This window comes from Marmota flaviventris, chromosome 2 (genome assembly GCF_047511675.1).
Source record: "Marmota flaviventris isolate mMarFla1 chromosome 2, mMarFla1.hap1, whole genome shotgun sequence".
Classification (NCBI taxonomy): domain Eukaryota; kingdom Metazoa; phylum Chordata; class Mammalia; order Rodentia; family Sciuridae; genus Marmota; species Marmota flaviventris.
In genome coordinates, this window is record NC_092499.1 from 82455474 (window position 1) to 82470338 (window position 14865).

The 14865-nt window shown below is 33.3% G+C and overlaps 1 protein-coding gene across 3 annotated transcripts in view; it reads left to right on the top strand.

Annotated features, from left to right (window-relative positions):
• The window catches only part of Slc12a6 (solute carrier family 12 member 6), a 94175-nt gene that overhangs the window by 38336 nt on the left and 40974 nt on the right, over nucleotides 1-14865 (top strand). For 2 of the 3 annotated variants that reach the window (XM_027925750.2, XM_027925752.2), the window contains one exon: nucleotides 8730-8774. The exons of the other annotated variant lie outside the window; for it this stretch is intronic. In XM_027925750.2, the coding sequence (XP_027781551.1) occupies nucleotides 8730-8774 (45 nt within the window). The remainder of the gene's footprint in view (nucleotides 1-8729; nucleotides 8775-14865) is intronic. 3 annotated transcript variants of the gene reach the window in all.

Genomic DNA, 14865 nt, shown 5'->3' on the forward strand with positions numbered 1-14865 from the left:
CCCCAAACTTTGGAGAATCAAACTATTATTATCACACGGCTGTACAATTTTAAGTCAGTGTGCCAAGGATTCAGACATGTTACTTTCATATTTTCCTCATATTGTTAAAGTACAAAATGTTTAGAATTCTAGAAAATATGCCCAGTTACCAAAAAGCTAATTTTTACCATGATACTTGCAGCGCTGCAATTTTTATTATTTCTTATGAGGATGATTCCATGGCTTACCTCAGTTTTTTTTTTTTATACTTACCATTTAATGAGTATCTACTATCTTTAATCCTTAACAGTTTTCTGCAACATAGTTGCATAAATAGTAAATTTAGGCTAAGAAACATGAAATCATTTTTCCAGAATTATCTCCATTCTGTGAAGGCTGAGTGAGGTGAGGAAGCTGTAGAAGAAAAATTTGAAGCTAGCAGAGGTTGTTTTATGAGTTTTAATTAAAGAAGCCATCTCCGTAATGTAAATGTACAAAGTGAAACAGCAAGCAGCAATTTTGAACCTGGGAACAGAACATCTAGCTAAGATAGTTGATGAAGGTGGCAACTCTAAACAGATTTTCAATGTAGTCAGAAGAACTTACATAGGAAGAAGATGCCACCTAGGACTTTCATAGCTAGAGAGAAGTTAATGCCTAACTTCAAAGAACAGGATGGCTCTTTTGTTAGGGGCTAATGCAGCTAGTAAAGTCAAGGTTCATTTACCATTACAAAATTCCTAGGGCCCCTAAGAATTATTCTAAATCTGTCCTGCCTGTTGCTATCTAAATAGAACAACAAAGCCTGATGACAGCACATTTATTTCCAGCTTGGTTTACTGAATATTTTAAGTCCACTATTAAGAGTTGCTCAGAAAAAAGATTTCTTTCAAAATATTATTGTTCATTTACAATATGCCTGATAAACTAAGAGCTCTGATAGACAATGAAAGTTGTTTTAATGCCTGCTTAATACAACATCCATTCTGAAATCCAGAGGTGAAGGAGTAATTTTGACTTTCAAAACTTAGTAAGAAATATATTTCCTGAGTCTGTAGTTTCTATAGATAGTGGTTCCTCTGATGTGTCTGGCAATGTAAATGAAAACCTTCTGGAAAGGATTCAGCATTCTAGATATCATTAAGAAATTCTGATTCATATCAACAATAACAGGAGTTTGGAAGTAGTTTATTCCTGCCCACATGTTTGATTTTTGAGAGATTCAGGATTTTAGTAAGGAATTAATTGCAGATGTGGTGGAAATAAGAAGAGACTAGAATTAAAATTGGAATCGGAGAAGGTGACTGAATTGCTACAACCTCATGATAAAATGTTAATGGATGAGAAGTTGCTTTTTTGGATAAGTAAAGAGTGGTTTCTTGAAATGATATCTACTTGTTATGCTGTGAACATTGTTGAAATGACGACAACAAAGAATTTAGAATATTATATAAGTCTAGTTGATAAAGCAGTGGCAGGATTTGAGAGGATTGACTACAATTTGAAAAGAAGTTCTGTGGATCAAATGCTATCAAACAGCATCTCATACTATAGAGAAATCTTTCATTAAAGGAAGAATTCATTGTGGTAAACATCATCATTGTCTTATTTAATAAACTGTGCCAGGTATTCTCCCACCTACTCTGAAGGCTGAGGTGGAAGGATTGGTAATTTGAGGCCAGCCTTGGCAACTTAACAAGCCCTGTCTCAAATAAAAGGTTTTGGAAATGTATTTTAGTGGTAGAGTGCTTACCTAGCATGCACAAGGCCCTGGGTTCATACCCAGTAACACACAAAAGAAAAGAAAGGGGGAGGGTGAGAAGGAAAGAAGGAAATTTAAGCAACCACTACCCTAATCTATCAGCAGCTGTGAACATTGAGGTGACATCCTCTACCAGCAAAAAGTTGACAATTCACTAAGACTTCAATAACAATTAGCATTGTTTTAGCAATAAAGCAATTCTTTTTTAAGAGAGAGAGAGAATTTTTTAATATTTATTTTTTAGTTTTCGGTAGACACAACATCTTTATTTTATTTGTATGTGGTGCTGAGGATCGAACCCAGCACCCCACGCATGCCAGGCGAGCGCGCTACCGCTTGAGCCACATCCCCAGCCCAATAAAGCAATTTTAATTAAGGTATGTATATTGGGTTTTTTGGACATAATGTTATTATACACTTATAGTGTAAAAATAATTTTCATATGTACTGGAAAACCAAAAAAATTGTGTGACTCACTTTATTGTTATATTCACTTTATTATTATTTCCTGGAACCAATCCACAGTATCTCTGAGATGCTGTAGTCATCTGAGGCTGTTGGTAAAGCTATAGAATCTGAGGATCCTCCCATGAAATTGAGTAATGACAGTTAATTTTGTGATCCAGGAATTTGTAGTATAACTAATACTTTATAATTGTTTTGACTAGGCAAATTTAGAAAATACTGGTTTAATGGAAATAGTACTGAGTGAGTGAGTGACGAAATGGGAATGAGGATCTAGGGAGTTATCCTTTAAACCCTAGTATCTTGATATTAATTAGTTTGACATTTCCCAAAATGTATATCACATAAGACTAGCTATACAAGGTATTTGATGCAAAATGAGTTATCTTTTCTGATATACATTTAGGAGTGCTTAATGTTATATTCTTTGGGGGAATTAATTAGGCAGCCATTAGCATATTGAAAGGTATGAGAAATTATGTTACAGAAGCCTACTTAACTGTTAAATTGACTTGCCAAGTTTACTTATTGTTTTAGTCAGCTTTTTCACTACTGTGACGAAAAGATATTACAAGAACAATTTTAAGGAGGAAAAGTTTATTCAGAGGCTCACAGTTTCAGAGGTCTCAGTCCCTAGACAGCCGGTACCATTCCTCGGGGCTCAAGGTGAGACACAACATCATGTTAGAAGCGTGTGGCAGAGGGAAGTAGCTCACATGATGATAGAAAGCAGAGACACTAAGCTCACTACATATATACCCCAAAGACAAACCTCTAGAGACCCACCTCCTCCAGCAATACCCTACCAGCCTACAGTTACCACCAAGTTAATCCCTACAAGGGGATTAATTCACTGTTCAAGTTAAGGCTTTCTCATAATCCAATCATTTCACCACTGAAGGTTCTTGTGTTGTCTCACACATGAGCTTTTGGGGGGAACACTAATATCTAAACCATAACACTTAACATATCTACCCCATTTCTCACTAAATCCCTATTGGTATACTAAGGAATATGCACTTATGTGCTAAGTAATTGTGTACCATATATAAAGTAAAGTTCATGGTTCTGTGCTCCTATAGCAGTTTATTCTATCTGTGGTTAGGTGTCTACACGTAAATTCATTGATGTGGCAGATAGTATGGACCACAATATAAATATCAGCTAAATGATCTATTTTTGGCATAAGTAGTTAAGTAGTTTTTGTTTGTTTGTTTTGTTTTTGTTGTTTGTTTGTTTTAAACTGCAGTGCTGGGGATTCAACCCAGGGCCTTGCACTTGTTAGGCAAACACTCTGCAACTGAGCTACATCCTGAGTCCTCTGTATATCTTTTTAAAACTATATTCCTCTTATATTAAAATTTCAGGTAAGGATCTTTTGACTCTATGGGGTAATATAAAAACTAATGATTTATTAATTTTTTATTCATTAGTTTACATTTCCATCTTATCACTTAATTACTTTACCTAAAATTACTATTTTTCTATTTTTATTTATTTAAAATAGTACTGAGTGAGTACTAAGAGAAATTAGGAAAACAACCCCATTCATTCAACCCCATTAAAATAATATTATGTAAGTGTTTCTGGATCTATTTAGTTTCGTTGCAGTAAGTTCAGAATCTGTTATGTAAAGAATATAGGGTTTGTTTGTTTGTTTGTTAGAGTTTACCTTATTTCAATTTTTGTCCCCACTTAGAAAACCTTCCTGTATAGAGAGGCAGAATCTAGTAAATTGAATAATAATGTCAGTTGTTTTGGGTTTCATCTTTAATTATCTTTGCTTAATTGAGTCAAAATGATTTCTTAGGATAATGATGCTTTAGTTTTTTAAAAAGTTGGAATCTGGAAAATTATAAATATATTACATTAGGGCTAGTTATTTTAGGTGTTTGATATCTTGAAATGACTTGTATGTATAGATAATATAGTCAATAGGATAATATTGTAAATATACTGATGTTTATAGCCTTTATGTTCTTAATTGACATTGTTATTTAAATGAAATTAATGGGTTTAATCAAGACTTTCGTGCTGAATTTGAGCTACAAGACATAGGCTAACATTTAATTTACTTCAAATTCTCCACTATAAATGGTATGTGAAGAGATTCTCAAAGGAATTTTTGAAAAAGCTGTTCCTATGGGCAATCTAAGAAAAATATTAAAGTCCTTCAGAAAAACTTCACAAAGGTAGTTTTGTAAATGAGTATCACCCACAGTCATTTTTTTAATCTCTCTCTTCTCCAAGGTGCTTGACAAGAAACTAAATTAAATCTTCATTCCTTACCATTTACCTAGGATAAATGTATTAATTAAGCACATGCCTGTTTATAAAACTACTACTGTAAATTCTTACTGTTATAGAAAATATTTTCAGTTCATTTTTCCGATTGCATCTACTTGATGTTAATAAAAGGTATATGTTTTGTTTCTCTATTGTTTTTTTTTATTATTATTGGAACTACCATTTTGATTTGTAGAGTATCTTGGCCTTCTGATTATAACCTGGTTATGTTATAGCCTAGATGTAGCTTAGTTTGGGAAGGTCATCAAAGGGTAAAAGTATATTATCAGCACATGACTCCTATTACAGAAAATAATTTGGTTAAAATAAATGTAATTTTGAATAATATTTAGGACAGTTCCCAGTCTTAAGCAAACTTGTGTGTCTCCTTATCAGTGACAGGCAGGAAAAATACTAAATGGGAGAGTTCAGATATAGGACAATAGAAAGACAGTGAACCATGATCCAGTGGATTTCATCTTGGGATGCAAGGTTGGTTCAACATAAGGAAATCAATAAATGTAATTCATCACATCAATAGACAAGAACCACATAATTTTCTCAATTGATGCAGAAAAAGCATTTGACAAAATACATCATCCATTCATGTGTAGAACACTGAAAAAACTAGGGATAAAAAGAATATACCTCAACATTGTAAAATCTATTGTAAAAAGTACCTTGGAGAATAGATACAAAAAATGATTGTGGGTGATACTCATTTACAAACCCAAGGCCAATATCATTCTAAATGGACAAAAACAAAGCATTCCCTCCAAAACCTGGAACAAGACAGTTATGCCTGTTTTCACCATTTATATTCAACATGGTCCTTGAAATTAGCCAGAGCAATTAGGCATAAGAAAGAAATTAAAGGGATACAAATAGAAAAAGAAGAGCTCAAATTATCTGTTTGCTTGACAACATGATCCTATATTGAGAAGAACCAAAAAGTTCTACCAGAAAACTTCTAGAATTAATAAATGAATTCAGCAAAGTAGCATGATACAGAATCAACACCCGTAAATCAGTTGCATTCCTATACTCCAAGCAGTGAAGCTGAAAGAGAAATTAGAAAAACAACCCCATTCACAATAGCCCCAACTGTGATTTTTTAAGTCATGGCTAGTTTCATTCTAGTGGGTTCATAAACTTGTTCACTCCCAGATTTGACATTTTCACTTAAAAAAAAGATATTGAATGATATTTGGATTCCTAGAGACTAGTTTTCAAATGACGGTGGAATGAGATGGACATCATTACCCTAAGTACATGTATGAAGACACAAATGATGCAAATATACTTTGTATACAAACAGAGATATGAAAAAAATTGTGCTCTATATGTGTAATATGAATTGTAATGCATTCTGCTGTCATATATAACAAATTAGAATAAAAAAATTACCAAGTAAGTAACAAAGATTGCCCAGAAAGCCTTTAATTATAATAACGAAAAACAAAACGCTAAGTTGAATTTGTAGGGAATCACATAAAAGATTTGTTTCTACTTAGATAGAGGAAGTTATTCAAAGGAAGAGTCCTGGCTTGACTAAAGAATGCACATGCATCATGCATGCATAACTCAGAAAACATGCATATATATAGTAAAGAAGGAGCTAATTCTTTCTAATAAAGTCATTTTTATTTTCCTCCCTAAAATCATTCTACTTTGCCTGAGCTATCTATTCCCATAATATATTCCATGAATTCCATATAACTTGTTTTAGGCTGCTGTCCTTGGTTTAAGAACAAAAAAATTATAAATATAGAGTGTTGAGGAGCATGAACATAACACATATTTTGGGCTAGGGTGTAGCTTATTGGTAGAGCACCTTCCTATCATATATGTGGCCCTAGGTTCAGTCTACAGCAGTGCCAAAGGAAAAAAAGAGAGAGGACAATATATCTAACCTTTCTCTTTTAGCAGTACTGTGAATGTGTCTGACCATTAACCCAAGCATTCATTTTATCAAAAATACTAAGAGAAAAAGTTTTCAACATTTTCTGACCCAGCACATGTAAGAGATATAAGACATTCCCATTAACTGATAGCTGGGAATCAAAATCGTGAGAAAGGGATGTTGGTAGAATTTTAAGAGGAAAAATAGATGATATGATACTCCACTCCAGCTTTTCCTCTAAATCTACTACTAGATCTAGGTGACAACCAAAGTTATTCTATTTCTAAAATTCTATGATTTTTTTTTCTTCTGCCTTTCTTTGCATACCACCAATACACTTGCATACTTTTTCCCCCTACCAAAGGATGGGAAGGGGGAGAATCTAATATATCAGCTTACTGTAGAATTGTTATTCCTATTTAGTCTTATGTGCAAAAACAACCAATAACTTTTTTTTTTTTTGCTGGTGTTTTTGGGGAAGCGTCCTATAGTAGAAAATTTGGAATTCCTCTTTTTCAAAACCAAATTAAGGAAGAAAATCTTCTGAGATTATATTTTAAAATGTTCAACAGCATGAAAACTTTAGTTTTAGAAATCTGGTGTCTATCTTGGTTTTTTTTTTTTATGATGTAGTAAGGTATACTACAGCAGACATCAGAAAACAGAACTTTTTAACTATTCCGATTATTTCTTTTTGTCTGGAATGCATATTTTAATTAAGTAATACTTTGCAGTGCTGGGAATCAAGCCCAGGGCCTCACACATGTTAGGCAAATGCTATGTCACTGAGCTATATATACCCAGCCTTGGGATGCATATTTTAAAGCATTAGATTTAATTAAATTATGTATAAAATACATACATGGACCATGGAAAATAGTATTTGAATTTTTTCTAAGACAGCAATAATATGATACAAAATATCTGATATTTATTGTTGATAAAATCATAGGTACTTTTATGTAGTTCATTGTCTACATCATAATTGCGGAAAATATTAAACAATTAGAAGTTAGTGAAAATGAAGATGTAATTTTTCCCTATTGTTCATAGACCCCTTCAATCTAAAATTATTTGTATTCCCTAAGACACATTCAGGGAAGCCAGATGTAATCCTCAGTGTTTCAAGAGATTTAATCTTTGAGGAAGGTGTAGCTCAGGGCCTCTTCCATATTTAGCCCTTAATGCTTTTCAAGTCTTTAAAATAAGCAAGTGGTTGGTTGTTAAATGGTGATTATCAATAGCTCTTGCATTAGGAACTCAGTTTATTGCCACTGGCTTTATTTCAGATTACTGAAATGAATAGTTTTAAAAGCCAGTTTAAAATCAGAACATCCCTTCTAGCAGCAATGAGTGCTTTATTTTATGCCTTGACTTTGAGCTGTTTTCATAATATATTCTTTTGTCATTAAAGAGAAAATGTAACTCATGTCATAGACCCTGAATCATCCTACTTTGTGGAAATTTGCAGGGTCGTGTTTGTGTGACAATTTTTTAAATTTATTTTTTATTGTGGTAAAATTAACGCAAAATTTACTATTTTGACCACTTTTAAGTATACAATTTAGTGGCATTAATTACATCTGTAGTGGTGTGCAGCCATTACTGCTCACTATTTCCTAAATTTCATCATCCCAAACAGCAGCTGTATTCATTAAGCAATAACACTCCTTAGTACATTCTACCCAACTTCTATTAAACACTAAATTTTCTTTTCATGTAAATTAAATCATGCAATATTTGTCTTTTTGTGTCTGGCTTATTTCCCTTAGAGGGTGTTTTCAAGTTTTCTCGATGTGTTAGATTATATCAGAATTCTATTCTTTTTTATAGCTGAATAACATTCCAGTCTGTGTTTATGCTACATTTTGTTTATTCATTCATTTGTTGGAGGACACTTGGGTTGTTTCTGCCTTTTGACTTGGAAAGAATGCTTCTGTAAACTTTGTCATATAATATCTGAGTCCCTGTTTTCACTTTTTTTGGGGGGCATGTATACTTAGAAGTGGAATTACTAGGTCATTTAGTAATTCAGTATTTAACTTTTTGAGCAATGTGATCTTTTTAAAAAATTTTTTATTTAATTTTTTTTTCTTAGTGGTGCTGGGGATTGAACCTAGATCCTTGTGAATGTTAGGCAAGCACTCTACCAACTGAGCTATGCCCCGTGATCATTTTTTATAATAGCTCATTCTGTTTTTATTATCCTTTCATTAATGTTTAAGGTTTTTTTTTAATTTTTGTTTCCTGGGTTGACTTTTGTTGCTGAATTTTAAAAACTTATTTGTTTTGATCATTCATTTTTTCTTTTCTTTTCAATTGTTTGTTTTTCAGACCCGAATCAGAACTCCATCACAGGGGAACACAGCCAGCTGTTAGGTATAGTATTACTATGGGAATTGACTCTCTAAAGTCACCTTTTTACCCATTTGTACTAACAGACATTACTTACTCCCTTCTCTAATTCTATTTTTGGTCGTCTCCTTTTCTGCTTTTCAATCTTTAGTTTTTTTCCCTGCTGTGTCTCTTTCCAACTTGGTAAACTTTAGAAAATGACTTCTGTAATTGATTACTAAAGTCAATTTAGTTATATTAAAAAGTAATTTTATAGTATATGGTGAAAAAGTACTCTAAGCTTACAACTTCTTTTTTCCAAGAAATTTTGAAAAGAAAATATAATATTTTATAATATCTTGGACTTCACAGCTACTTTACCCATTTTTGTTATTTTTCTTGGTCTTTTGACAACTTTATGTTTATTACTGAAAGTACTTCATAAATAGCATGGTCTTAACTAATCCATAAAAATTACTATTTCAGTTATCTGTGAAACAAGTTAAGGAAGTACAGGGATTTCTTTTGGATATTGCATATTTAAAGAGCAGGAAAGTTAATTAAAAAAGAAATAAATAGCAGGAAACTTATAATTTGACAAGAATTTCACAAAATCTCAAAACTGATAAATTTTTAAAATATAACAACAAGGGCTGGGATTGTGGCTCAGTGGCATATTGTTTGCCTAGCATGGGTGAGGCACTGGGTTAATCCTCAGCACCATATAAAAATAAATAAAAGTATTATATCCATCTACAACTAAAAAAAATACTTAAAAAAAAACCACGAGCTGGGATTGTGGCTCAGTGGTAGAGTGCTTGCCTAGCATGTGTGAGGCACTGGGTTTGATTCTCAGCACTACATATAAATAAATAAAATCAAGTCCATTGACAACTTAAAAAATAAGTAAATAAATAAATAAAGACACAAGACATATTCTACTTGAGGAATCCAGACAATACAAAGGTATAAAGAAAGCAAAGATCTTTTGAAGTATCTCTTCTTCCTACTACCTCACCTCCATTTCTCCAAAGTACTTCGTGTTGACAGTTTCTTTGGAATTCTAGAAATTATTATAAATTTTGTATTGTATCTTTTTTTCCTTTTTATATCAATTTGGTTATATTATTACAGATTATTCTGTTCTATCATATAGACTGTTTTTCACTTAATAGTTTATCTTAGGCATCTCATATCACTACATAAAGATCTGCCTCATTCCTTTGTTTACAGTGGGATAGTATACTTTTGTCCTCCTTTTCTGTAATTTTACTCAGCCAATTCATTCTTCATGAATGTTTGGGTCATTTCTAGGTGTGTTATGTTATAAATTATGTTGCAATAAGGATACTGTACTTATATCCTTGTAATCTCATTGCCAGTATATTTTTAGGATAAATTTCTAACAGTACAATTACTTAAGCAAAGGTAAGTACATCTTCAAAAATAAGTCATCATAAGCTTCCACCAATAAGATGTATGGAGGAAAGTTTGGCTGTCTATTATCAAAAGTTGATGTTACCAGTCTTAAGTTTTTATATTTACTAATAGGTGAAGATGACATTTCTAGTTTATATTTGTACTTTAATTATGAGTGAGGTTGAGTATTTTTAATATATTAACAGTTGTTTGTATATTTGTGTGTGAGTTTTTTGATTCATATATTGCTAAACTTTTAGCTGGTTGAATATTTGCAGTGCAGCTGTAGAAAATATGTTACCATAAAGTCCAAAGTAGGGAAAGTACTTGATTTGTCTTGTTTGCTTATGGAGATTTCAGAGTGTTGGTTGAAGAAATCAGATACTCCTTTTTGCTCTTTTTATGTTAAGAGACCTTGAGTTATTGAGAAGAGGTAATGAAATATTAACTCTCATTCTTTTGAGTGAGTGTATGTGCTAGAACTGCATTTAACACTGTAGGCACCCAGAATATATGTATTAAATAAATGTTTTGACATGAACATGGAAATCTGATCACTAGAGTCCTAGCCTTGGGGTATTGGAGATATCACTATTCTCTTTTTGTTTTTGTTTTGTAGTGCTGGGAACCAGACTCAGGGCCCTGCACATGCTAGGCCTGCACTCTACACTGAGCTAAAATCTTGGCCCTTTTATACTTTTATAATGGATAGTTATGCTGATCAAAATTAGTTTTTCTCTATGTAAAAATTTCACAGTTAAATCAAGAATGGTTAAAATTTCATGAATTTTTGCCAGACCGTGCAAAGCACATCTAAACTATTAAATGGCTTCTGTTCATGATACATACCTGGTAGGCAGAGAAGTTAGTTATTTATTACCTGACAGGAGGAGGTAGAGGTGGGTCAGGTTTTTACAAATGAAATGGACAGTTAGGAGTTGATGCAGCTCCACCATTACTAAACTGATCAAAATAATGAAAGATTATTTTTTGCTATTTTTTAAAAATTGTATTATTTCTCAGAAAAGGCATTGGTTGCTTGAATGAAAACCTCCCTGATCTCTGGGCTTAGGGTGTAGCTCATTGGTAGATCACTTGCTTAGCATGTGCAAGGCCCTGGGTTTGATCCCCAGCACCGCAGTAAGTAAGTAAGTATAAAATCCCAGCTCTCTAAAAACCTCCTTTAGAATAAGTTGGTCTAGTAGGTAAAATTTGCCTTGCCTGCTAACTTGAATTTATAATAGAGTCTTTCAGACTTTTCTGCTGAATTGGATTTATATCTTCCAGACCTGCTAAATGCTTTTCCTGTCAAAAGACTGCAGGTATTGTTCCCACTGAGTCATCTGGTCTCTTGCAAAACTCAGGATCAGGCTGAGGAGATGTATGGGAGGGTGAAACTGCTATTATAACCATGAATCAAGCTCTATACTTATAATTTATGAACTTCCCTGTGTGTGTAAGTGTATACTTTTCAATTCAAAAAAACTTTAGGAAACAAACAAGCAGTGAGTCCTGGCAGTTTTGCCAAACATTCAAGGAAAAAGAATTCCAGTCTTCCGCAGTCTCTCTCAAGGCAAAGAAAACCAAATAAACAGTGTCTGAATCAGTTTGAGGCTTTCATAACCTTGATACTCAAAGTTAAGAAGAGTATGAGCCAGTCTTACTTATGAATACATGTATAATCCTAAACAAAATATTTGCACTCTGAATCAAGCAATATTGTTTTTCAATTGCTCCTAATGCCAAGTTGAGGTTTCTGCTGAAAGTGCATGGTTGACTTAATTTTGAAAATCAATTGATATAATTTGTTATATTAACAGATTAAAGGAGATATAGAAAAAGTTTTTTTAGTTTTTTTCACAGTGCTAGGGATCAAACCCAGGGCCTTGTGTATGTTAGGCAAGCACTCTACCCCTGAGCCATATCCACAGCCCATACAAAAAGTTTTTTATTCAAAACAAACCCAATATTAACATTTATTAATTCATAATGATATTTTTTAAATGAATTGGTCACCATCAGAGTATTGTAGTGAACCAATTCATTATTCTGAGGACTGGTCAATAAAGGAAATGAAGGATCTGTCTTTACCTGTACCACTGGGTAACCAAGTAGCAGATTAAAGGGAATATCTATTTGATAGTTTTTCAGCTAATAAGTGAGGAAAGAATAATAGAATATCACCCTTTTTACCTCTCATAAATTAATACATAATAATAACATTTGTTAGTAATGTCTCAAAAGGAAAGACAACCAGATGGCATATACCTCCTGATAGAAAATCACAATTGCCATTATGATGCCATTATGATGTAGTTTTCCTTTCTTAAAAATATTGAATATGATGTGATTTAAGCCTCTATACCCACCTAATAGGTTCTGTTGTAATTACAACAGGTATTTCCTATAATCAACAGAACCCATTAACCAATATCACATTAGTGCTATCATCAAATCTAGCCCATCAGAAACTCTCCAGGACAGTTGGCAGTGTTGTATATGCCTGGGATCCCAGCTTTGTGGAAGACTAAAATGGGAAAAATTCCAAGTTCAAGACCAACCTGGGCAACTTACCAGGACCTTATAAAAAATAAAAATGTTTGGGGATGTGCCCCTGGGTTCAGTACTCACTACCACTAAAAAACATACAAACAAACAAACAAAAAACTCTTTAGAACAAATGATTTCTTCAGCAAGCTGCAAGGGTGAAAAAAGAGACAAAAATATAAGATGTGTAACAACTAATCCTAATATATTCCTCTTATTTGGTAGCTGATCCAAACAAACAATAAAATCAAAAACATAACTTGCATTTTTTGAGAAAACCTTTTGTGGAGATGCTTAGGTCAAATCCAAACCTACACCAAAGAAGCTTAGATGTTCTTACTGCTTGGTTCCAGCCAGCAAAGACCATTTGACAAGATCAGGAGACTTAGGGGAGATTTATCTTGGGCCCCAAATATAGTGTGTTCATTGGCAAAAAGAACATTGTAGAAATAACAGTACCACAAAATAATGTTTTAAAATGAGTGTTTTGTATACTTTTTTTCCTGTTTGCAAAAAAAAAAAAAAAAAATTAAATGGATGGAGTGTAGTAACTCAGTAATAGAGTGTATGCTTGGCATGTGCAAGGACCTGGTTCGATTCCTAAGCATCAAAAGAAAAGAAAAAAAGAGATAGACATATGAAATCTTCAGTAGAACCAATGGTTCTTCTATTTGTTTTCATTTGAATTATGCAATAAAACAGTAGTTTTTCAATAATATCAGCATTATTTAGATAGTAAAATGAAACACAACAGTGATCTGATGCAGTGTTTAATTTAAAACATTACCAAGGCCAGTCTCAGTTAGTATCCTCCAAAGGAATCTTCTTAGTATTCTAGATAATCCTAAAAGCCCTAGAATATGGATTTAGGTTCTTGGTTCATGCAGAGTTAGGGATTATGTATTACTCAGAAATCCTGGAAGTTCCACACCATCTGGTTTGTTTCCTGGCGTCTCAGTAGTGACCAAGACTAAAGAAGGCTATACTATGAAGCAGCCAAAGGAGAAGGGACAGATTATCAAAGGAACAAAAGAAAGAAAGCTCAGCAGCATCACAGAAACTAGGAAACCTAAGAGTGCACAGAATTTTTATTGACCTAAAATTGTGATTATCAAAATAGGAATAAGAACAAAATTAAAATAATTGTAGGTATATGCCACATTTTCCTTAGCCATCTGTTGATAAGCACCTATGTTGGTTCGATAGCTTGGCAGTATTGAATTGTGCTGCTATAAACATTGATATGGCTGTATCTCTATAGTATGTTGATTTTTTATCTTTTGAATTATATACTGAGGAGTGGGGTAGCTGTAACATATGATGGTTCCATATGTTTTTTAAGAAATTTCCATACTGCTTTCTAGAACAGTTGTACTAATTTGTAGGCCCACCAGCAATGTATTAGTGTAGCTTTCCCCCAACATCCTCATCAACACTTGATAATGGAGTATTATGCAGCCATAAATAGGAATGAAATTATGGCATTTGCCAGTAAATGAATGGAACTGGAGACCATCATGCTAAGTGAAATAAGTCAGACCCAGAAAAGTAAAGGTCAAATGTTTTCTCTGATATGCCGAAGCTAGTACAAAATTAGGGGGAAAATTGTGAATGGGGGATTCCGTCAAAATAGAAGAGAGATCAGTGGAATGGAGGAAGGGGATTAAGAAGGGATGGGAGGAGAGATAGGAAAAGGGAAGAACAGTGTAATGAATCAGAGCTAACTTTCGTGTGTGTGTGTGTGTGTGTGTGTGTACCACAGTGAATCTCACCTTTGTGTATATCCACATGACATTAATTTAAACAAATAGCAGAAAGATTAGTAGAGTGGAGGAGAGAAATGGGGAAGGAGAAGGAAAAGGACTGAATTAGAGTAAATTATGTTCCATGCATTTATTATTTTTTTTCAAAAGGAGCCCTAATAGTGCATATAACTAAAAAGATCTAGTAAAAAGAAAAAGAAAACTTCCACTTTGGCCAAAGATTGATGCTTTTGTGCTACAGTAAATGTCATGATCTAATCTAAATAGGAAAGTGGACTCTTTTCTCTACTCAATCTCAGGGAATGGGGTGAAGCAGCCCAAGGCTTTCGGAGATCCTACTTTTGTACAAGGCCTTATCAGATGTCCCAAACAATCAGGCTTGCTCTAAAGTAGTGATTTTCAATTAG